General features: G+C 36.7%; 4 protein-coding genes across 6 annotated transcripts in view; 2 read left to right on the forward strand and 2 right to left on the reverse strand.

Moving 5' to 3' along the window:
• Positions 287-3,987, forward strand: LOC110012291 (the record flags this gene model as incomplete). Its single annotated transcript, XM_020695252.1, has 3 exons — positions 287-520; positions 2,806-3,195; positions 3,254-3,987. Coding segments are annotated over 3 exons (1,164 nt in total), but the record flags the coding sequence as incomplete, so codon positions are not given.
• Positions 5,051-15,846, forward strand: LOC105165992 (vacuolar protein sorting-associated protein 35B-like). 2 transcript variants are annotated; one of them, XM_011085160.2, is made up of 22 exons: positions 5,051-5,230; positions 5,361-5,457; positions 5,568-5,691; positions 6,458-6,643; positions 7,241-7,328; positions 7,524-7,580; positions 7,680-7,769; positions 7,862-7,984; positions 8,496-8,570; positions 8,658-8,717; positions 10,072-10,188; positions 10,400-10,639; positions 10,715-10,780; positions 10,942-11,031; positions 12,145-12,234; positions 13,066-13,155; positions 13,609-13,677; positions 14,266-14,346; positions 14,467-14,574; positions 14,658-14,761; positions 14,962-15,075; positions 15,186-15,846. In XM_011085160.2, the coding sequence occupies exons 1-22, from the start codon at positions 5,135-5,137 to the stop codon at positions 15,394-15,396; spliced, it is 2,376 nt and encodes a 791-aa protein (XP_011083462.1). In that variant the 5' UTR covers positions 5,051-5,134; the 3' UTR covers positions 15,397-15,846. The 2 variants fall into 2 exon arrangements, with proteins under 2 accessions (XP_011083462.1, XP_011083463.1); XM_011085161.2 differs by having other exon boundaries at positions 7,919-7,984.
• LOC105165993 (rac-like GTP-binding protein RAC1) lies at positions 16,252-19,403 on the reverse strand. 2 transcript variants are annotated; one of them, XM_011085163.2, is made up of 9 exons: positions 18,981-19,403; positions 18,695-18,833; positions 17,869-17,956; positions 17,670-17,779; positions 17,493-17,556; positions 16,949-17,013; positions 16,795-16,860; positions 16,576-16,700; positions 16,252-16,484 (listed from the first exon to the last, which is right to left on the reverse strand). In XM_011085163.2, exons 2-8 carry the CDS (start codon positions 18,791-18,793, stop codon positions 16,605-16,607), a joined length of 588 nt encoding a protein of 195 aa, XP_011083465.1. In that variant the 5' UTR covers positions 18,794-18,833; positions 18,981-19,403; the 3' UTR covers positions 16,252-16,484; positions 16,576-16,604. The 2 variants fall into 2 exon arrangements, with proteins under 2 accessions (XP_011083465.1, XP_011083464.1); XM_011085162.2 differs by having other exon boundaries at positions 18,695-18,836; positions 18,981-19,400.
• The window catches only part of LOC105165994 (ABC transporter B family member 13), a 5,565-nt gene continuing 3,150 nt past the window's right edge, over positions 20,899-23,313 (reverse strand). Inside the window, 3 exon segments of the mRNA XM_011085164.2 lie at positions 20,899-22,251; positions 22,346-22,587; positions 22,693-23,313. The exon segment at positions 22,693-23,313 is cut by the window's right edge and continues 14 nt beyond it. Of these exon segments, the coding sequence (XP_011083466.2) occupies positions 21,025-22,251; positions 22,346-22,587; positions 22,693-23,313 (2,090 nt within the window). The 3' untranslated portion in view covers positions 20,899-21,024.

Below are 23,313 nucleotides of genomic sequence, written 5' to 3' on the forward strand. Positions count from 1 at the left end.
GTCGCGTATCGGGTCAAATCTGATTCAGCTAAGTAAATGGGGGCATTAATGCTCAAAAGATTTTCATTGGGCTCTACGCCTCTATCTTTTGCCGCGCATCTTATCCCGCTCCTCACGCTGTAAGGGCACAACAGGAAATCTAGATAAAGCAAAGGACAAAACTGTAAAAGCAGACCGCGTCCAGGTCGGTCACTACTTCGCCTATATATACAACGCGCAGCCCTTATTATTGTGAGATTGCTGTTAGCGTTTAAGGGCATCGATTTTTTCTTTCTGCGTCGCCTAAACCCTAACCCTAGCGCTAAAGCTTTCCGTCTCTTGTTCATCTAGATCTATTAAATCGCAAGATTTTTGTCAACTTAAGCCGAAAAATTTAGTATTGTTCGGTGATTACTGGATTTTTATTACAATTTTTTTGGGAAAAATCTTCGGTTCGATCTTGAAGTCTCGGTGCTCCTCCCCACCACCTGGGTATACGCTGAGCCGAGCCAGTGAAGAGGCCTTGATCGAATCGATTAAGGTTTGTTGAACAGAGCACCTCAATTGATTTATACATGATCATGAGTCCTGATCGCTGTAAATTAATGGGCCTGTGGTGGAATTCTTTGTATGTAGATGCGACATGTAAATTTCAAAGAAAACGATACTGGACCGCTTATTGGAATCAGGGGTTTTCTTAATGTGATTTACTCGTTTAATTTCTATATAATGGTTTCTGGGATTTCTTGGTGTCATGGAATCGTATCTGGGGTTTAAGGGAGTTCCATAGCCAGTTATTTGTATGCTATGTGCTTCGTCGATCAATTCTGATGTTTTGTTATATGATTTGAAAAGTAAACCTAAATCAATTTAAATATTTTTTTTTGTACTAATGTCTTTTGGTGTGGAGTTTTCAAGCACATCCAGTTGGAGTTGTAAGCTGATTACTGAAAGCAAAGAGGGAACTTAAATGGAAGTTTGAAAAAGAAAACCTAGATACTTCAGTGCAGCATGTAGTCATCCTGGAACAACTATATTGATCCAAGAATTGGATGACAAATTGGGAGGAAGAAATCCTGTTGAGGAGGTTCTTGATTGATGGGTATATTGGAGGAGCATCGGGTCATAAGAAATTACATTTGTGGGTTGTAGATAAAGATATGGATGATTTACCAAACTTGTAAGCATAACTAAGTTTGGAGTTTCTGTTTGTGGGAGAGACTTGGTCAATTGGAGTAGGAAGCTAGTGAGTGATCTGTACTTGGGATATGTGAATTGGGCCAAGTAGTTGTTCTATATGTGTTTTTAGCACTAAAGAATCTAGATTTTCTCAGTAAAACTTCCACTAGTGGAAAGAAGCCTTGTGGTTATATTATTTTCAACGGTGAACTTGGGTTTTAGTCCTTAGATCTACACAAGGCTTGATCATGTGAGCGCATTGCACTTTTGAGAATGCTAGATGATTGTCTCAATTGAATGTTCATGGTACGTAGTGAAGAACTGGCCCACAGAAATATCTATGGTGTTAGTGACATGACATGTTCATGTGATCATTTGGAAGAATTGTCAGCCCAGCTTCCTTTTGGGTGTAAGCATTAATTCGCATCTTCCTTGTAAGCTTTGATGGTTTTGCTTTCGGTTGCTTTCGGTGCTCAAGGGTTTTGGTTGGATTAATGGGCATTATGTTTACCAAAAGGAAGTCGATGTGGTCGTTGATGTTCCTGAAAAGTTCAAGAGTATGGGGATGCTGGCTGTGTTCAGTTTTGAGGTGAATGTGGTAGAATGTTGAGGATTAGAACATAAATAACAAAATGATGTTAGTTAAATGTTCAAGAATGTGTATTATTTCAAAAGATTTTTTTGTTAAAAGAGTTTTACTTTATTGATTTTTTTCAACTTTTTTCTCCAACTTTCTTCAAGTGTTTTATTTTCTTTTTTTTTTTAAATTTGAAAATTGCAATAAGTTTTTATATTCTTGAAGTTAGGTTTATATGTCATCGATTAATTTATTATTTGAATGATTGCCCGAATACTTCAAATAAAAAATGGTTATATTTTTTAAATTTTATATGTAAGGGATGGAATTGCAAGGGTGATATGGGAAATTCACATGTGAAAGGGACTAATTTGAAGTGAATTGAAAAGACAAGGATTATTTTGATATTGAACACAAATGTTGTGAACGAAAATGAATTTTACCCTAGATTTTCTCATTCTTACAACTTTTCTGTCCTGTTTCTGAACACACCACCACTATATTCACTGCCCATCTCTTGAACATTTGCCCTTGTCAAGCATTCATTATCACATGTTTGAAGACTAGTAAATGTTACATTCTTTTTTTTGATACGTCAATTTATTCTATCAACTTAATTTCTCATACTTTGCAACTGCCATTCTAAGTGAATTTTTATTTTTCGCAAAAAATTTAAGGGAATATGGTTATCACATTTTCACAACTTTGTATATGCACATGCAAATCTTCAGATTTCATGTGAAATATTATTTCTTTCTCCCTGATTTGTAGAGGAATTTGGTAATGTTCAATATTTTCATTTTTGTTTAAAGAAATATGAACATAGTTCATAAGATCCTTGTGATCGCATGGAGATTGCTTTTTGGTGACATGTGCATAGAGGCCATTGCTCGTCTTAGATTTGGTGGCAATGTCGCTTGAGGTGCATGATTATCTTAGTGATACTTTTGGTATTGTATTCATTACAATATGAAGTGAAATCATGCTGAGGTCTCTGTTCATGTCTGGGCTATGTCTCATTTGCCCTTCCCTGGCATCAATTCTAAAATTGTTATTTTGGTGCTCTAAAGCTCCAAAAGGAAAGGGAGAAATCCAAGGAAGAAAGGAAGAAGGATAAGAAAAGGGAGAAGAAAGATAAAAAGGAGAAGAAAGAGAAGAAGAAAGAGAAGAAAGACAAGACGCACCAGAACCTCGACAAATCTGGTATTGTCCAGGGTCACATTGGCAAAAAGATTTGGCCAGACGCAAAAGTTGAACTTCTGTATAGGGGAAGTCAAGCTGAACCGGAGCAGTTAGAACGAAGCAGTCTGACTGAGGAGCATGGACAGCCTGTCTGTTTGTGTGCTCCCAGCACTTCCTCTGACAGTACAGAAAATAGCAACAAGAGGAAGAGGCAGTCCTCTCCTGCAGATGTTGCCCGCGGTCACAGTAAGATTGTTTTCCCCCGGCTGCCTCTTATCTTATAAGTGTTCTTTCCGTGAAATTTGTTTCATAATTGTCTTTGGAAACAGGTAAAATTATCGTATACGACTGCCTGTAAAGAAGCCAAATGAATCTGGTGATACAGATCGGATATGCTCTACATCTGGAAGCACACCCTTCCCTTCCCAAAATAAAGATGATATTAGTCTCAAATACAACAGAGGAAATGTTTGCTGCACATTGCAGGAGACCAGCAATATCGCGCAAGGTTTGTCTCGAAGAACTGACAGGGAGCAGATATGTTCAACTTCTGGGCAGATAAACCCTGTTACTGCGGTGAAAACAGGAATTCCATCTGCTAGCAATACAGTTATGACTCCAATGCAGAGAATGGAGTTACAGTATAAAAATCTAATAGAGAATTGGATTCCGCCAAAGTGGCTGGATTCATCCCTTAATTCGGATGATGAGCAAGATTGGCTCTTCCTGGGGAAAAATGAAGGTCAACGGGCTGAGAAAAGACAGAAAGCTGGAAATGATAGCTTGCCATGTTCTAGCAGCTCAGCAATATGGCCCCATGCACAATACTTGCAAGATGTTGATGTCTATGCGTTGCCTTTCACTGTACCCTTTTGAGTTTGTACTGATGTAAATATAGTGCAGTGATGTTGCTGCTGCCTGAGGATTTTTGTAGTGGTATGTCCTTAGGCAGATGTAGGTGTTTCACATTGGCCGTGTACTGGTTATTTGTACCTATGAGTTGCTTTCTTTGTACCGATGAGAGCTTAAAACTACTTATCTGAGTAATATATACCTGTTTATTGGTTTCATTGTGAATGGCAGCTTTTTTCTGCAGGTGATGCATTTGTAGGGGTATGATTTAAAAAATCTTCTCAAAGCGGAATTATTGTGATGATGCGTTCATTTTTAAACCCTATGCATTGGCGCCGTCTGTACTTCTGAAGTCACTGCATGGGAGTTCTATTAATAGTTGTAAATAGAAGTAGAGATACACTTAATTCATGAACCGGGGGTTCATCTGTTCATATTTAGGTCTTTGGTCGTTACACAGTACATTTGAACAACTAAGTGAATTGATCGCAACAAGATAATTGTAGTTTGAGTGGTTTATAAGTATTAAAACATCCTCTCCCTAATAAAGTATCTTTCAAACATAAATCCATAAATCTCGTATGAAGTCAAATGAAGATAATACCTTATGATGTTTTCGAACAAGTAATTATATAACCACGTCGCTAGAACAAGTCACAAATGTGGTTTTCTGTCTACATTTGACTTGCCATGTTCTAGCGACGTGGTTATATAGTCCCAAAGCCACATTTTTGAACAAATTCCATGCTTAAAAGAAATTGGCCACATTTTTGAACAAATTCCATGCTTAAAAGAAATTGAGTCGTAAAGCCACATTTATGATAATATATGAACTTTGGGAACATGAAATTGTTCTAAAACATTAATTAATTTATTGAATTATTATATATATAGTTTAAAAAGTAATTATATATTTGGCGACCTGGTTTGATTTTTGGTGATTTTTTATGTTATAACTTAAAACCAAATTAATAGCATTTCGATTTTTTACTCTAAATTTAAAATTACGATTTGGAAAATAAATCATAAAAAAAGGTTTGATTCAATTTGGTTCGGGCGATTTTAAATTTTTTTTATCACTCATAATTTTAATTAATATGGGGGTTAAATTGTTTCTTTTTAATATAGGCATTAAATCCTTTACATTTGGGATAACAGAAATCTAAATAAGAAATTTGAGTATAAAATGTAATTTATTTAAAGAGGACAGTGTAGTTTTTAGTCAAAATTGATATCTATCAATTCCAATGAGTGTTGCTAATACTGAATAACTTATACAACAAAGGAATAAATATAACCCTGACAAAAAGTGATGTAAAAGCTGTGGAGTTGGGAGGAGAGAGAGACAGAGAGAAAGAAGGGAAAATGATGATATCAAACGGAATCGAAGATGAGGAGAAATGGCTAGCAGAAGGCATCGCCGGGATTCAACATAACGCCTTCTACTTGCATCGCGCTGTGGTATATTCCGATCCGCTTCTCTTTACTTCAACAATTTCTATTACCAATCAAATCGAAAAGAGATCACAGACCTAATTTCTGAAAATGAAGCCAGCTGAACCTGCATTTCTGTTTTATTTGGAAACTTCAGGACTCGAATAATCTCCGAGAAGCGCTCAAATACTCCGCGCAATTGCTGTCCGAGCTACGAACTTCGAAACTCTCGCCTCACAAATATTATGAGCTCTGTAAAGTTCTCGGATCCATTTTAGAGTTATTGGTTGATACATATTAACTGTTATTTATGAAGGATGAGTTCGTGTTGATAATTTCCGTTGATTATGGCTTTTTATGTTAGATATGCGTGCGTTTGATGAACTAAGGAGGTTGGAAATGTTTTTCAAGGATGAAGATCGGCATGGTTGTTCAATTGTTGACCTATATGAACTTGTTCAGCATGCTGGAAACGTCTTGCCTAGATTGTAAGATTTGTGGAATTCAGCTGTACATAAATTAGTTCAGTTCACTTTTTGTTTTTTGAGCCTTTATTCCCATAGTTAATCATACCACATTCGTGTTGTACTGCATAGCTTAAGGACTTTTACATGGAATCGTGGCAATATGATGGAACGATTCCTTCTGGCTTTTTATTAGAGACACGGTATAAGTAATAGCTGGAAACAATTTTTAACAGTTCGATGCTACCAAAGAGTTGTCTGCTTTGAGTAATACATTGAGAAGGCACAAAATATGATTTTGACCATCCACCTAGTTCTAATTAAAAATTGCTTTTCAGCAATGAGTTCATTTTAATCTTTTGCTTTAAATGGTTTTCCACCATGTAACATGTAGAGTGGTCTTGTAGGCCTTGTTATGAAAAGGGAACTTTAGTGTTAATTTTTGGAGGTATGAAATTAAGGTCTAAAGTTGGGATCTGAAGAAACAGGTATTCCTGCTATTTCACTTTGCTGTGCTCCTATTGTTAAGTATTGTCTTGAGAATACTGCAACTTTGTTGGATTTTAGAACGCTGAAAGAAATTATATTTACGCATGATTTCTCCGAAAGGCAATAAACATGTTTTTACTACAATCATATTTTCTGAATTTGATTGTATAATTAACTGTGTAATGGTTCTTTTTCCATATTGCATGGTCGTTTCTTTTGGTGTTAAGTTCGTGTCGTTACCAAATACCAAATATTAGAGGCTCACTTGGTGCATATTAATTTTGCTTTGTCAATATTCTAGGTATCTTCTGTGCACAGTTGGATCTGTCTATATAAAGTCAAAGGAGGCTCCTGCTAAGGATGTTCTCAAAGATCTTGTCGAAATGTGTCGAGCTGTCCAGAACCCCATACGTGGGCTGTTTTTGAGGAGTTATCTTGCTCAAGTTAGTCGAGATAAGTTACCAGATATTGGTTCAGAGTATGAAGGGTAGGCCAATATCCTCCTCCCTTTTATTCTATTATGCTATTAATCATTTAAAGTAACGTTATTTGTAAGAGTCTGGCTGTGTTCATCAGTCACATAGAGAGGCGCCCACTTACCCCTTTATCTTGGACACATAACAAATATTTCTATCACATAACAAATCTCCATATCATCGCTTAACCATTTCCCGATTGAAGTTTTACCTCAAGTCCATTTTCATATATCTCCTAGTAATGTTCCATTTTCTAAAATAGCAATTCCCCTAAGCACATATACAGTTACGTAACAGTGTCATGTTGCTAACTTCAAACTACTACTTCTCAGTGTAAAGTGCTAAAAATTCCCAAATACTCTTATAACTGTCATCTAAACTCTAATACAAGCTTGCAGGTTTACATGCAAGTTTGTCCATAAACTATGCTGGATTAAATATTCCACAGAATCTGCTATACGAGTTGAAATAATTTTGTACTCAGCTATTAGTTTTTAATGTGATAACTTAGCTGGTTAAACTTCTTTCTTAATTAATTTTGGTTTTGCTGGCAACTTATTCTGATTTATGTCTTTCTTTAATATGTGAAACAATGGCTCTGCTTATAGTGAAGGCGACACTGTCATGGATGCTGTAGAATTTGTGCTGCAGAATTTCACAGAGATGAATAAACTATGGGTCCGGATGCAGCACCAGGTCTGTGTAAACCTCACAGAATTCTTATTCTGCTCTTACATTTGACATAAATGGTATCGGAAACTTGCATGCCACAAAGTTGAAATAAATCATGAGGGCATATTTTGGGCATGCAGGAGTGATAATGCTTATGATGCACATATTTGCTTTGGTGATCCTGAGTTGAGGCCTTCTTTCCGGATTTCTGGTCTGCAGGGACCTGTCAGGGAGAAAGAGAAACTCGAAAAAGAACGGAGCGAACTGCGTGATCTTGTAATGCCAATGCCGCCAATCATTTAGCTTATCCTAATCGTATCTTAGTCCTTTTAGCTTCTGTGAGGGGGTTAGTCATCCATCTCTCTATTGTTTCAGGTGGGAAAAAATTTACATGTCCTCAGTCAGATTGAGGGTGTTGACCTTGAAATATACAGAGATGCTGTTCTTCCTAGAGTCTTGGAGCAGGTTAGTCATAGATTTGATCCGCCCTACATTTTGAAGATCTTAAGACATGTGATATGCTTTCTTCTAAGACGTGGATTCAAAATATTTGACAGATTGTCAATTGTAAGGATGAACTTGCGCAATATTATTTGATGGACTGCATAATTCAGGTCTTTCCAGATGAGTACCACTTGCAGACCCTTGAGACATTATTGGGTGCTTGCCCTCAACTTCAAGTGAGTGTCGAATTTTGCAATAAACGTCGCTTCCTAGTAAACTATATTCCTTGCTTCCTTTATTTCTGAATGTCATGATGGGTATTGGTAAAAAATGGTCTTTCTATTGTGATGCATGGATTTTCTTCAACATGACTTCCCAGTTACTGTGCAATAACAATCTGTCTGTGAAATACACATTTTCTTAAGGTACTTTATTAGTTTATTTGGGATCTCTTTCCATCCAAATTTTGTAATGAGATTTGTAACTGTGAGTTCTCTGGACATGGTATAGGATATAATGACTGAATGAAATGGCTTTGTTTTAGTGCAAAAATTTTCCAAAATCATAATCTTATTGACAAGTAATAGTATTACATGCATGGCGTAATAGTTTCTTAATGCAGATTTCTTTGCACTATCAATTTGAAGAATACGGTAAAATAGATAATTAATTTGTTTGGTGAAGTAAAAAAGTTGTATCTTGTGATTAGTGAATAATTTCTTGGTGTTGCTGTACTTTGATTTTCAGCCTACAGTTGACCTGAAAACAGTGTTGTCGCAACTCATGGAGAGGTTGTCTAACTATGCTGCTTCAAGTCCAGAAGTGAGTCATTTACATACTCCCCGACAAATCCTAAGCATTTCATACATTGACTGCTTGACATTGTTTTGACTATTTTCCCCCATATAGTTGTTACCAGAATTTTTACAAGTTGAAGCATTTTCCAAGCTGAGCAATGCAATTGGAAAGGTAACATATTCATGAACTAATATAGTTTTGGCAAACTGAATTTTGGTAAAACATTGTCTGCCTGTCAATGGTTGTGGATTTTATACTGATACAACATGTGTTTTGTTGTGTATTCACCTGTAACTTTTGGAGAATATTTATAATCGATATGGCTTATTACTTAAGTTACAGAATAGCAGATAAAATGACTTCGAAAGAACAACATTTTATGGGAGTATCAGGTGCCTGGTTTTACCTTTTCTGCCTATTTTACTAAATGTACCAGCTTTTAGATATGCACTTTGCATAGATGGATTAATACCTTGATTCCACAATCCCTTTTCTAGGAAACAAATAGCTGGGGTGCGGAGCATTTCAGATGGTAGAATGTAAAACTTAACTGGTATTCTGAACTACATAAAATATCAACTGTTGGTTGTCATTTTCACTTATGCATTGCATTAGGTTTTCAGCGATACCTCATCAGGTGTTGGTAACTTGGTAATATGTAGTGGGAAGAGGCAATATTCTAGTAAATGTTAGGGAAAACTTCAATAATGTTATACCGTTAAATGATAGCAAAAATTATCTTATGACTATATGGTTGAATATGATATCCCGTAATTCTCTTCATTATGCCCATTCTTCCCTGTATTCACTAGATGCAGAGCACTCTGAACTGATTTTCTGCACGATAATGTATTACATTCACCACCGCATAAATGATAAAACATATTATAATCTTCAAACTCATGATAATGATGGCATAATTTTCACAACTTCAAAAGTAGTAATTGAAATTCACTTGATGTTGTGCTTCATTTCCAAAAGTTGTCTAATTTTAGATACATCTTGTTTAATCTTTATACAAAAAATGTGCGAATTTACTAGTCTATTTGATTATAGTACTATATGCTGAGGAAAAAGTGACAGCATATTTTAAAAACTTAGGACTGTATTAATAAATGAAAAAGAAGAAAATTTCATTAGAAAATAAAAATGAATACCTAACATAATAGAGAGTAAGGTAACTACTTGAGGGGTCTTTTAAATGATACAATATAATAGATGCCCAAATATCCAGGGGTTTAATAGGAGGATATGTATTCATTATATGTTTAGCTAATGTAATTCTAACCTACCATGGCCAATATAGAATTTGCACGATTCTTCTTTTCAATGTCTGTGTGTTCATGTCACATGATGTAGTTATATCACCATGCAATTGAGGCTTTTAAATTTCAAAATCTTTCTGCTTGGTTGTTTCCTAATTTTTCATTTAATTGGGAGGCAAGAACTTTGGATGTTTTATGTATTATGATTTCAGGATTCAATCTCATCACATTTCAGAATACTTAAATGTTTTATTGCGCAGGTTATTGAAGCACAAGTTGATATGCCTATTGTCGGAGCAATTACTTTATATGTGTCTCTTCTGTCTTTCACTCTCCGCGTTCATCCTGATCGGCTGGATTATGTGGATCAAGTGCTGGTATGTTCTCAGCAGTTTAATAACAGCAACACCTGTAAATGCCTCTGCGCCATTGGGTTTGATCAAATTCTTGGATTTCCAGCATGCTTATGTTCATTAAGAAATTATTTTAGGTCTTTTTAGTATGTCTCACCAACAAAGATTACTATTTATTCGTACATGTTCGCATTAGTTGTGCTTACATGAACTCAAAGTTCATGATCTTTGACAGGGAGCATGTGTCAAAATATTATCTGGGAAAGCAAAGCTGGAAGATAGTAAAGCCACAAAACAAGTTGTTGCTCTTCTGAGTGCCCCACTAGATAAATACGATGATATTGTCACAGCTCTTACACTTTCTAATTATCCCCGCGTAATGGATCACCTTGATGCTGGAACTAACAAAATCATGGCAATGGTTATCATCCGGAGCATTATGAAAAACAAAACTTTTGTTTCAACTTCTGACAAGGTATAATCCACTTCACTCTTGTGGGGGTTCTTTGGTCTTTATCAGCTATTAATGTGTTATAAATTTGGTTTGCAGGTTGAGGTACTGTTTGAACTGATAAAAGGCCTCATAAAGGATCTGGAAGGGATTTCTACAGATGATGTATGTAGAAACATTTCTGCTATTGCACTGTTTGTGAAGGATCCCATTGGTTCAGAGAAATCTTTATTTTCTCTTTTCATAGCTTGTTTGTTGTTTTTATGTTTCTTTCAGTATGTGCTTATAGATGTATCTTTCTTTCTGTCATATGTTTTAACTGATAGCTTGATGAAGAGGATTTCAATGAGGAGCAAAATTCTGTTGCTTGCCTTATGCACATTTTGTATAATGATGACCCAGAGGAGATGCTAAAGGTAATGCATCTCTTACTATATGCTGGATTCTTGTGTCTTTTCCCTTTCATTTTCATGCTACTTAAGTTAACATTTCAATGTTCCTCTACCCCCCCCCCCCCCCCCCCCAAAGTTAACACTTCAGACAAGCACATGCTAGAGGCTTGTGCTTACAAAATTTGACTACTAATATATACCAGTTCCTCTCTTGAGGTTGACATAGTGTGTTATGACAGGGAATGCTATGTATGGAAGAACTTACTTAAGGAAATTTTTGATTCATTTATTTTTTTATCTAATTCTTTTTCACCTTTACTTACCATACACAAGAAACCGTAGGTAGGGCTTTGAGCTATAGAATTATATATTTTCATTGTGGGTCCTATCTACGGTAGATTGGGTTTTGAGCTATAGAATCATGATGGTACTTCGAATGACTTAAGTGGGAGGTTCATCTTGTTGCATGATCAGGTATGCTAACTATACATTTAGTTGGTTGGTGAGTATGACGGACATGTTTTACAAATGACTTCATCCCTGATCGTTGTTCGGAAATTATGATTTGACGTATTTGTTCAACTGATGTAGGAGACATGGTCAGTATAGAGAAGTTTTGGCATAGATCTTAGGATATGATGAGTTTTGCTTCCTTGCACCGTCATATGGCTACTAGAGGGAAGGGCCAGGTGCTAGGGTCTCTCTTCTGGACATTCATCAAAGAAGTGACTAGGAATGTGAGACAAGGAGGTGGAGGGGAAGGGGGCGAAATGAACTGAGAATGCATGCTGAAGGGGCTGGAGAGCTAGCAGACTGTAAGAGGATAAAGGGAAGAGTATTGAAGGAGGACAATAAACTGTATTGTCCACCTTAAGTGGCCCCCAGTATAGCATTGACTGAATATGCCACATATGTAGAATGCACATGGGCTTCATGTAGTTCTAGTTCTATACTGGCGTTGCTTAAGAAAATATAAAAGCACTATAAATACTTCTGAATTTATGCTTTATTAGCTTTTATACTGTCATGGTGGAATTGTTTCATGCTGCATAGCTATTCATTAAATTTGTCACATTACTGCTCCTGTTCTCTTATGTGCTTGTGCTGGATTTGTGTATTTCCTTTCAACCTTATCAGATAATATGTACTGTGTGGAAACATATAATGGCTGGAGGTCCAAAACGCCTACCTTTCACAGTTCCTCCTCTTGTCTTTTCGGCACTCAAGGTATGGTCTTCTTGGCTTGGAAATGCATTATCCTTTCTTATTTCAGATTATTATAACCCATATGTTAATAGGGGCGAAGCAGCAGTAATACTGAGATATGATTTGTTTATTCAAATATAATGGAGACTTCCTGAACAGTTGTGGAGCCTCAAGCAAAGTAGCAATTGGTTTGTGCAAAAGCCAAATACAAATGCTTTGTATTGTCTGATACCAAAATTAAATTTGAAGACATGCTAAATATATGGACCACTTTTCTGTAACTGCTGATCAGCCTTAAGATGTCACAGCTCTGGAATGTATTATTGAAAATCGAGACATCCAGAACCGTACTAGCTTTTCACTGTATATGCCCTTGGTAGAATGATGTACTTGCATTACCCTGATTTTCTATTTTCAATTGTGCCCTGTTGATGCATCCAAGTAGTCAACTTTGAAGTGGGTTGGCTAAAATTTGAAGCATGAGGGCCTTCTTGTTTGTCTAGTTATCTATAATTTGCTTTCAGTTATTAGGCAAAGAGCTTCCTGACTAATCATTTTCTGCTTCAAACCTTTCAATTTGGTTCTTCTCCATCATTTCTGTGGGCAGTGATGATTAGGTCAATGTTATCTTGGGTTACTCATGAGGCTTGAGTCATTTTAGCATGTTCATGGTCTAGTTGCCACAGGTATTGTATTGTTTGAGTCATTTATTAATAGTCATCTTTTTGCATGAAAGTAATTAGGGGAACTCCAGGTAATTTTAGCATTGCATATGTTCAGTAAAATTCCCTCCCCGTTTTGTGGAAAGGAAGAGAAGAAATATCATACATTTGATGTCTTTTCCTAGTTTAGTTGGTTAGGAGATTGCAAGGCCAAGATGGAGATGTAGCTGGAGAAGAAGTTCCAGCCACCCCAAGGAAAATATTTCAGCTCCTGAATCAGGTATTAAAGGTTCAAACTTTAAAATTTCTGACCTGAGGGTATATCCGAGTTATTTTGGTTTATTGAAAAGAGCTATGGGCATATCTTGTATGAGAATGTTATAAGATTCACCATTTAGTTATTATTCCTGAAGGTTTTTGCTGCTTTGGCTGATACAGTACGATCAAGATGACTTCATAGGATCCTGAGAGAGAAAATGTTTTGCTTTGCCATGATTGCAGTTGTAATGCAAAGTTGGTTTTCTGATTGTCTATCTTCTCCATGTGCTTAGGCCATCAAATTAATTGCTTTGGTGTGGCATCCAAGTTTGACATTTCTATTTAGTGTGTACCTTTAAGTGAAAACCACACATTGACAATGCTTTACTCTATCTTTATGATATTCTAGAGCCCGTCTATTCAATTTTGCAACCACTGATGCTGAGCAGAAGGATATTTCTTTAATTTGTTCCAGATTATCGAGTCTCTTTCAGTTGTTCCAGCACCTGAACTTGCGTTGAGGCTGTACTTACAATGTGCAGAGGTAAACATTTTAACCTTGTTGAAACACTGGTAAAGTGAATATAGGATATTAGTTAGGTATGCTAGTACAAGTACCTTCTGAAAATGAAGAAAATCATCTGTCCACATGCTTGTATAAGACTGTTTGGGTTGTGCATAATTTCAAGTAAGTTTTGGAAAGATCAGCTGCTTAGTTTAGCTGTTATATTATACCCTTGAAACAGATGATCATGAAACCTTGTCAATCACATTCTGTACTAAAGCAGAGAAATCTGTTTTTAATTCATTTTGGAAAAAGCAGCATTCTTCATAAACATCTAGGAAAATTTTCGGGGAGAATTAAACATGGAAGGATAGAATAATTTGTTTGAGGATATATATCATGTCTATCAGAACCACCAAAGTTCTTGTTGTCAGGCAATGCTTGATTTTTTTTAAAAAAAACTGGAGTACTTTCATTCTAGAGTCTCAGGGTGCTTATCCTCGGAAATTCATTGGCATGGGTATTAAAGAGTACTTCACTGGTTTTACGGCTATATGCCCAAAATTGACTTTATGTTGTTACATTTGTTTGAAATTTTTATATATATGTATGTATGTATACATACAGGGTGCTAATGATTGTGATCTTGAACCGGTGGCTTACGATTTTTTTACACAAGCTTTTGTGCTCTATGAGGAAGAAATTGCGGTACATATCAAATATTGTTCTTGAACTGATACGATTTGTTTTACATATTTTTTCAGAGATTCCAGTGAGTAATTGTGTTTTAAGCTCTAACATTTTGGGATTTTATTCTATACTTTCTAGGATTCTAAAGCCCAGGTGACAGCAATACACCTAATAATTGGGACTCTGCAGAGAATGAATGTGTTTGGTGTTGAGAATAGAGATACATTGACCCATAAAGCCACGGGGGTAACTCTATCATCTTCTCTGTGTACCGAATTCCAAAAATCATCTTTCTACTGCATCATGACCTCGTTATCTTTTGTTTGCAGTATTCAGCTAAACTTTTAAAGAAGCCAGATCAGTGCAGAGCAGTTTATGCGTGTTCACATCTTTTCTGGGTTGATGATCAGGATGGCATCAAAGATGGAGAAAGGTGAACTTTGTATGGCATGCTTTGTTAAAATAATAAATTAATTTTTGCCATAATCTATTTGAGTTAAGAAACATGATGTTTGCTTTATCCTAATCGTATTTACTAATAATCATTGGATGATAGCCCATTCATAGGCTGCCATGTTCATATGTTCCCCAGTTTGAGCCGACAAGGCGTGACATACTGATCTTGTATTATAGGGTTCTACTCTGCTTAAAACGTTCATTAAGGATTGCCAATGCTGCTCAGCAGATGGCAAATGTTACCAGGGGTAGCAGTGGACCTGTAACGCTCTTTGTTGAGATACTTAACAAGTTAGTTTATCAATCTCTTACAATCTGCATCATAAATATTAAATTTGGTTTCTAATTTTGCATGACGGTGTTTTCTTATACTTCTGTCTGTTCTCTTGAATATGCTTTAGGTACCTTTATTACTTCGAGAAGGGAAATCCTCAGATAACAGCTTCTGTAATTCAGGGCCTCATAGATTTAATTAAAACTGAGATGCAGAGTGACAGTGCAACTGGCGGTCCTGCTTCAGATGCATTCTTCACAAGCACCTTGCGTTATATTCAATTCCAGAAGCAAAAGGGAGGCGCTATGGGTGAGAAATATGAGCCTATTAAGTTGTGACATGCATGTAGAGGCTTCTTCTGGCAAAATATGATGTTTCTCCCACCACCTCTTGTGGAGTTAGCTTTGGGAGAATGATGAAGTTAGTGCAAAATGACTGACTCCTTTGGAATCACTTGTATACGAAAATCGTGTTATCCATGTAAAACCCAATCCCTCTGAAACATTTCTCTCTTGTATTTCTTTGATTTACGACCATCAATTAATTGCTTGAGTTCATCCTGATTTGGTGACTGGGTAATGAATTGCCAATGGCGTGTAGCTCAGTGGGATCTCATTCGTGTAATTTATGTACCTCTTTAATACCTCTATGGAGGCAGCTGAGATTAGTGGGTACAAGGGGAGCGTTGCCTCTAATTGTGCATAAGATACTGTATAGTCATTCATGAATGCAGAAAGAATTTGTTCTTTTAAGATTACCGAATAGTATTTGGTGAAGTATTTATTCAATTTGCATGGGTTGGAGCTTTCTTGCAGTCTATTTCTTTCCATTCGAACAAAAAGACAACAATCCTACTATATTGGAGTTGCTTCATGATGAGCACCATCTATTCCCATTCATCTTTCAAGTTCTGCAGAATATTTAAAGTACTACTGATTATAGCACTATGAATATCACAAATCTTAAGGATTTGTATGATGGCAACGATCAAAATGGAACTGTTGATCTATGACTAAACCAGTATTAGTTTTAGCACTTTGCGCTTGTGACTGGTTTAATTTGATGGGACGACTCGTTTACCATTTCGACTACACTTGATATTTTTCAGCAGTTTTCTTTTGTGGAAACCGGCAATCTTTTTTTCCCTTCAAATGGCCTTCTAATTCTTGTATTCTAGTTTAGCAAGTGGGAGATGAAAAGAAAAAAGGTCAAACAGAACACTCAAAAGCATACCGCAGACCGTTAGATGCGTATTAGTAAGAAGGGTAATGAGTGATGTAGTATCATCATCTGAATAGAGGGCGAAACAAGACAGAAAAAGAAGATACAATGCCTCAGCAATACACCTACTTAGGGACTAGCTGCTCTTACAGGAGCATCGGCTTATCTCATTGTTGGACAAGCTTCTTGGTGGTGGCCCTCGGACCTGACAATTGTGCAACAGTCAGTGTATGGTGGGCCTATAAGGATTCAACCGCATTAACAGATACTATTTAACTGAGATTCGGAGTCCCAACCTCTAAGAATAATCCCTTTCTTGCTTACTTTACAAAATGGAGCACGCTTTGCGCCCTTTTTTCTTCTTTTGCTTTGGAGGTTGCAACACTATCTTAATAGCTGCATCGAACACTGCCTTCACATTCTGCATTGAAGCATGGAACGTATGTGCTACCATGAAAAGTTCATCCTACTTTTTTGAATCCAGAAGCACAAATGCTACTAACAAAAAGGCGTACCTGTTGTGTTTTTGAACTGCACTCGACATAAACAGGAGCTCCAATCAGTTTCTTGAGTTCCTCTCCCTATGAAAGGTAATAGCAAGATTGATCTCCGAGGCTCGAAATGAACAGGGTGAGAGGGATTAGATGTTGGTAAATATGCTTTTAATACCTGAGCTGTAGTAATTGGAACGGCTCCAGGATGATCGATAAAGTATTGCTTATCATCTCGAAGATCTGTGTATTAAAGAGAATTATTCAATCTAATTGAGCTCGTGAAAGAAAAACAAGCCTTATGCATGTTTCCTACTTATGCTGTACTAAAAAGATCTTCCACAAAAGGTAGGGGTTCCATAAGAGAGAAGTGATCTAGATTGAAGTAAGGTCAATCTTCCCAAGATTTTGAAAGCTCTGGTACTTACTGGTGCTCTTTGTAACTTTTACAAACTTGGTTTTGGAGGTATTTGCATGTTGGCACCAATCCATATGTTTCTACTAGTAGAAAAATAGCAAGTTCATTATTTTCAAAGACTCATATGGTACTTTCGGCATTATTAAACAGAGTCACAAACAATTCAGAGTAGTTACACAACGAGAGAACCAGACAAGCCAATCAGCTTTCCTCAAAATGGACCAAATAAAATGGATAATTGCTAACAAGGAACAGACAAAACAGAACTCATGGAATACTAACATGAAAGAAATGAGAATCTTACCAAGCTTAGTTCCAACGAGAATTATTGGAACACCGGGAGCATAATGCCTCAACTCCGGAATCCACTAAACAAAACCAAAAGGAAGCAAAAAATGCAGCATTAGATTACTGAATACATAATGTGTGCAAAATAAGATATGCATGTATGCTGATTCTGAGCCATCACAACAATTCTGACCTTCTTTGCAATGTTTTCATAGCTGGCCTTGCTAATGAGAGAAAATGCAAGAAGGAAAACATCTGCTCCACGATAGCTTAAGGGTCTTAATCTATTGTAATCCTCTTGACCTGATTCATGATGTAAAATGAAAAATTAAGAAATGCTTGAAGCACATAGGAAATGCTCCAGAAAACGACAAAAATGTCCAAAGAATTACCCGCTGTATCCCACAATCCTAGGTTGACAGTGCTCCCATCAACAACTACGTTTGCACTGAAGTTATCAAAAACAGTTGGAACATAATCCTGTAGTAAAAAGAGCAAACAAGGGATAAAAATCTTTAGTGCCGAACAAGAGATTTCGAGGTATAGATGGGACGTTGGAGACAAGTATCTTTATCAGCATACAGTACACCAAATGCAGTAGCGGAGACCAGAAGATGCTGCGAAAATCCAAACAAGACAACAACTTTGCAGTAACACTCTTCTTTTAAATAGACAAACAAGAATGCAAGAACCAGAACTCCAGGAAGAACTAGCCCGGAAAATTTCATTTCCCAATCATATAACTACGAGAAATGTAAACTTTATGTAATTCAAGTGTAAAGCAGAACTGTTTGATCATTAAAGATCACATTAAGAAAGAAACTAGCTCCACAATTAGTTAGCCAACCAGCTCATTTACTCGTCAAACAAAATCTACGTGCAACTGCATAAACTACGTTATACTTGTAAATTCTTTACATAGACATCGATGCCTCATCTATAGAGTATAGGATAACGTCCACACTAAACCAAACAAGAAATAAGGAACAAACAAATGAATCCTACCATAACCACCACCACTACAAAGAAACAAACTAGAAACTGTAAAACAAGAACAAAGAGGACAATGAAACAATTTGTCAACAAGAAGTCAAATGATCAAGAATTAGTACCAGAAGGCAATCATTTCAAGAGAACCCTCTAAATGAAATAGAGAAAAATTGTTAAAAAGCTTTCTTTTTGAAGGGGGTGAGGGGTTGGTTTGGAGGATAAACTGACCGTAGGAAAGGTGTTGCTGGTATAAGAAATCAACATGCAAGTTTTCCCAACAGCTCCATCACCCACAGTCACACACTTTATGAATCTTGTTGCACTCATTTGCAGCACTCTTCAAAGATCGCCAAATCTTCCCTTTTTCCTACTACAAGAAGTGGGGGGGAAAAAAAAAGAGTTCTTTCCTCAAATGCGATGCAACCCAAATCAAAATTCAAGCAACTAAAGCCTCCCACCACAGGAATTTCACAGCACAGAGCATCACAACTAAAATTAAAACTAAAGAACTCACCTGTGGCTGTGGCCCTCGAAGTTGGAACCAGGAGATGCAATGCCTGTACTTTGCTGGCAAAAAGACCAACTTTACGACAGCTTTTCTACTCTTTTTCTTGGGCTTGTAGGGGGTGGGGTGGGGTGGGGTGCACTTTTAGCTGAAAGTTGTTTTACTAAATTTGACTGGTTGTTAAAACTTACTTACCCAACTCTAAAATCAACCAATTACATACAGAAACGATGATCTAAGCCTAGAGTTCTCGAATTTCAACTCAAGAATTAAAAAAGAAAACTAGGTTGGAACTCAAATTAGAAGAAGCAACATTAAGGACAAAAATTAGATTCTTTTGCAGCGTTGGTAGAGTTTTCAGTAGAACTAATTCTCTTAAATAATGATGCAACCCACATGGAATGGAGCTCAAATTCGAAGCCCCATGTGCATTTGGTGACCAGCCTTCCTACCTACTTTTAATTCCTCTTTATCTTATCCACCCTCCAATTTGCAGCTCTGTACTATTATTATATATTTTGATGAGATTCTGCGGCCGGGCCGTTGTTGGGACAGCCTAGTCTTGTATTTTATCGGACGTAGTGTGTGTAATGATATGGTAGACCACTCAGTGGTCCATTTTTATCTCTTTACGACATAGATAACTACACGGGTATAAATGGATTTTCCTAGATATTGATATTGATATTGTATAGAATCCTCGTTTTGAGTCTTTTGGTTTAATGTCTCACACTTGTATATGCTGTCCAAATTTCGTGTTTATATGGTGTTTATATTTTTTTTATTTTCATTTGATGGACGAAGATAATAACAGACTCGGCATTATCAAGCCTACGTGATGAATTTGGAAAGTTATCTCGTTTAATTTTTATAAAAGATCAAAAGATATGACGTGTAATATTTCATTACAAAAATTGAAAGTTGTTGAGTAAGAATGATTTGTTCCAACGAAATTGCATGGTTTGTTTTCTTAGAATGCACCTTACTAGAAATATGGACTGCATGAGTTTCTTACTCATTTTCATCCTATGTGGAATAGTAGTGGCACATTTAACATCATAGAGATGAAAGAGTTGGTGTTTTTAATTGAAATCATATGCATCTGCAATTAATATATACTAATAATTTGTGGCACGTCTTAACTGTGTGCAGCTTTTATAAATATTATTTAAATTTAATATTAAGTTTATAAAAAAAATAGTGACAAGAAAATTGAACAAAATTAAAAAAAAAACATAACTATTGAAAGATTATGGAGGAGTGGAAAATTAATAAATAAATAAAATAAAATATTAAAATTAATATATCAAAATAATTAAGATACTAATTCACCCGTCTTCAATTATATATAGTATAGAATATAGTATATAATTTCAAACACTCCCTACCACATGTATAATTACAAATACATTCCGCTGTAAGGAATGTCAGCGCAATGTTTAATTTTATAAAATTATATGTGTATCCTTGGAGGGCTGTTTGTGTAAACCTTTATCATTAAATAAGGATGTATTTGTAACTATATAAAATATAGGGAATATTTGTGTAATTAGACATAATTTGAGGGAGGTTTAAATTGTCAACTTTATTTACATAGCTATTGCAAATAAAAATTTTCCCAAACACTCTAACTTCAAACCTTTGTTTATTTTTATTTTCAGACATATGTAACTTTCACAATCTAAATTAAAATCTTTATTTTTTTATTTTTATTTTCAAACACTCTAACTTTCACAATTTTAAATTTACAACCTCAAAAGAAGAAATCAATTGCAAATTATTTCACCAAATTTTGTCTTTATATCTTTTCTCAACCTTCAAATTTCTCTCTCTTTTCAACTTCCATTTATCTTTTTCTTCTCGTAATCTTTTCTCAATAACTTCTCATAAACTCCTAATGTTTTTTTTTATTTAATCAATTATCATATATTTAAAATTACAAAACTAGTTTTTAAAATTTTTAAATTAATTGTGGACACACAGTTTAAGGGTGGCACACACACTACTATAGCAGAAGCCACCTGAGTTTTGAGTAACTAGTGATATATCCCAGTCATGCCAAGTTCTGCACACCCTTATCATCACATTGTAGGTGCACCAACTGAAAATATATGCTTCCAGGTTTGTTTATAAGCTCCTCATGGCTGCCACTTTCGACCGCTCGGCCGTTCTGCAGCACGGTGATAGCATCGGCGTCCTGCACGGTGGATAGCCTATGTGCTATCAGAACTGTTGTCCTTCCTTGCATGAGTCTATTGAGAGCTTCTTGAACCTGCATTTCTGACTTAGTATCGAGAGCACTCGTTGCTTCATCCAGAAGAAGAATAGATGGATCCTTGAGTATCGCCCGGGCGATAGCTACCCGTTGCTTCTGTCCACCTGATAACTGAACTCCCTTTTCACCAACTTGAGTATGGAATCCTTCAGGCATCCTACTGATGAATCCATGCGCGCTTGCTGCTTTTGCAGCGTTGATGATCTCGATCTCTGATGCATTGCTGTTTCCATACTTGATGTTCTCATAAATAGTTGTGGAGAACAGTACTGGTTCTTGCTGCACTAGGCCTATTCTCAACCTTAGTGATTTGAGGTTCACTGTTTTGATATCAAGACCATCGATCAGGATTGTTCCTGATGTAGGGTCGTAGAATCTTAGCAGCAGAGAGATCACGGTGCTCTTTCCTGAATCGCTTTGGCCTACAATTGCCATACTCTTTCCTTTCGATATTTTCAAGTTCAAACCATTGAAAATGGTTATGTCAGGCCTAGTAGGGTACTTAAAACTAACATTCTTGAACTCAACGTCGCCTCCCACATCAGTTACCATTGTGGACGAGGGGCTGTTGGGGTCGATAGCTGATTTTCTTTGAAGAATGTCAAAAACTGACCCAAGAACTTGTGATCCCTTAACCAGGTTAGGAGCAAGTGCTAGAGTTTCTGCCACAGCCAATGCAGTAATGATCAGAACCATGAAGGATTTCATAACATCTCCAAATTCTGACTTCTTGTTTCTGATCAGAACAGATGCATACCAAAGTCCTATAGCATACGATGAATATGCAAAGAACAGCGATATACCGTAGCCAAAACCCAATATGTTGCCACGCAGAAGAGCTCTCTTTCTTGGTTTGTATAATTCAGAAGCAAATTTGGCTGTTACTCGCTCTTCAGCACCAAAGGCAGCAACGGTGCGTATATTAGCGATAGCTTCACGTGCAACTTCTGTTGCTCGATAATATGCCGTCACATAGTCGCCTCCAAACCCCTTAAGAAAAAGTTGCTGCAGACATGAACAGATAAGTGTCACGACACTTGTATCAAAAAGGCTTAACGGGTTCTATTTAGAAACTGGAGACATCATCTAAAAGACTTACCTCGGCTATGTTTGCACCAATGAGAAGAGGAAATGTGGCTACTACCCCAGCCGCTATACGCCAACTTAGTACAAAAGCAATCACGAATGCTGTAACAGCCAGTGCTATGTTTTGGATGACTGTCGATATACGGTCAGCTAGTGCACTGCGTACTAATGTTGCGTCCGTTGCCAATTTAGATGCCAGTGAGCCAGTGCTATTCTCGTCCTTGTCAAACCAGGCGACTTCATTAGAGAGCATGGCTGTGAGAATTCAGAAAGCAATGGTGTCAAACAATTGTATAGTCAAGAAAAACAGCAAACAGAAACTGAGGCAACGGTTGTAGTAAAATAGAATGAAACTGAGACCTTTGAACATTAGCAGCCGAACTCGTGCAATGAGTCGCTCTCCCATTAAGGTATAGAAATAGTGTTGCAACAAATATACCAATACAGTAACCATTGCTGCCCCAATGAATATGAAGGACATCTGTCGGACCTCTTGCTTGATTCGAGAATCGTTATGAGAGTAAAATACAGTTAAAATATGTGTTATTGCAAGAGCGAAAAGAGGAGCTTCCATGCCAGCCAGAATTGCACCTAACGAGCCCAATAAGGCACAGGGCCACTCTGGTGCATTGAGTTTGATCAGTTCCCAAACTGGAGTTGACACGGTGGTTTGCTGTGACAGGTTTTGATCAGTTGTTTTCAGCTCGTCTTTGGTGATTGGCTTTAACTGTTGCTGTGACATTTCATTACAAGGGTAATCTTGAATGCTTCTTATTCCGGGAGCTCCGGTAATATTGTCAGAACGAGGCTTGGTTTTGTGTTCTGATACTTGAAGATTCACCAGAGATGCATATTCTCCAGCTTTAGACATCAGTTCCATGTGAGTCCCCGTCTCAACAACTCGACCATTCTTCAGAACGATAATCATATCAACATCTCGAATAGTTGATAACCTGTGCGCAACAACAATTGTTGTGCGAC

The sequence above is a fragment of the Sesamum indicum genome, linkage group LG7, assembly GCF_000512975.1.
Source record: "Sesamum indicum cultivar Zhongzhi No. 13 linkage group LG7, S_indicum_v1.0, whole genome shotgun sequence".
In the NCBI taxonomy this organism is placed as follows: Eukaryota; Viridiplantae; Streptophyta; class Magnoliopsida; order Lamiales; family Pedaliaceae; genus Sesamum; species Sesamum indicum.

Excerpts from the sequence above, each read along its gene's own strand:
- LOC105165992 (XM_011085160.2), top strand. The coding sequence starts at position 5,135 with ATGATGATATCAAACGGAATCGAAGATGAGGAGAAATGGCTAGCAGAA. Across the intron at positions 10,189-10,399 it reads ATTATGTGGATCAAGTGCTG|GGAGCATGTGTCAAAATATT; the intron begins GTATGTTCTCAG and ends GATCTTTGACAG. Across the intron at positions 13,156-13,608 it reads TATTTCAGCTCCTGAATCAG|ATTATCGAGTCTCTTTCAGT; the intron begins GTATTAAAGGTT and ends AATTTGTTCCAG.
- LOC105165993 (XM_011085163.2), bottom strand. The coding sequence starts at position 18,793 with ATGAGTGCAACAAGATTCATAAAGTGTGTGACTGTGGGTGATGGAGCT. Across the intron at positions 17,780-17,868 it reads AGGATTGTGGGATACAGCGG|GTCAAGAGGATTACAATAGA; the intron begins GTAATTCTTTGG and ends ATCATGAATCAG. Across the intron at positions 16,701-16,794 it reads GCAGTTCAAAAACACAACAG|AATGTGAAGGCAGTGTTCGA; the intron begins GTACGCCTTTTT and ends GCTTCAATGCAG.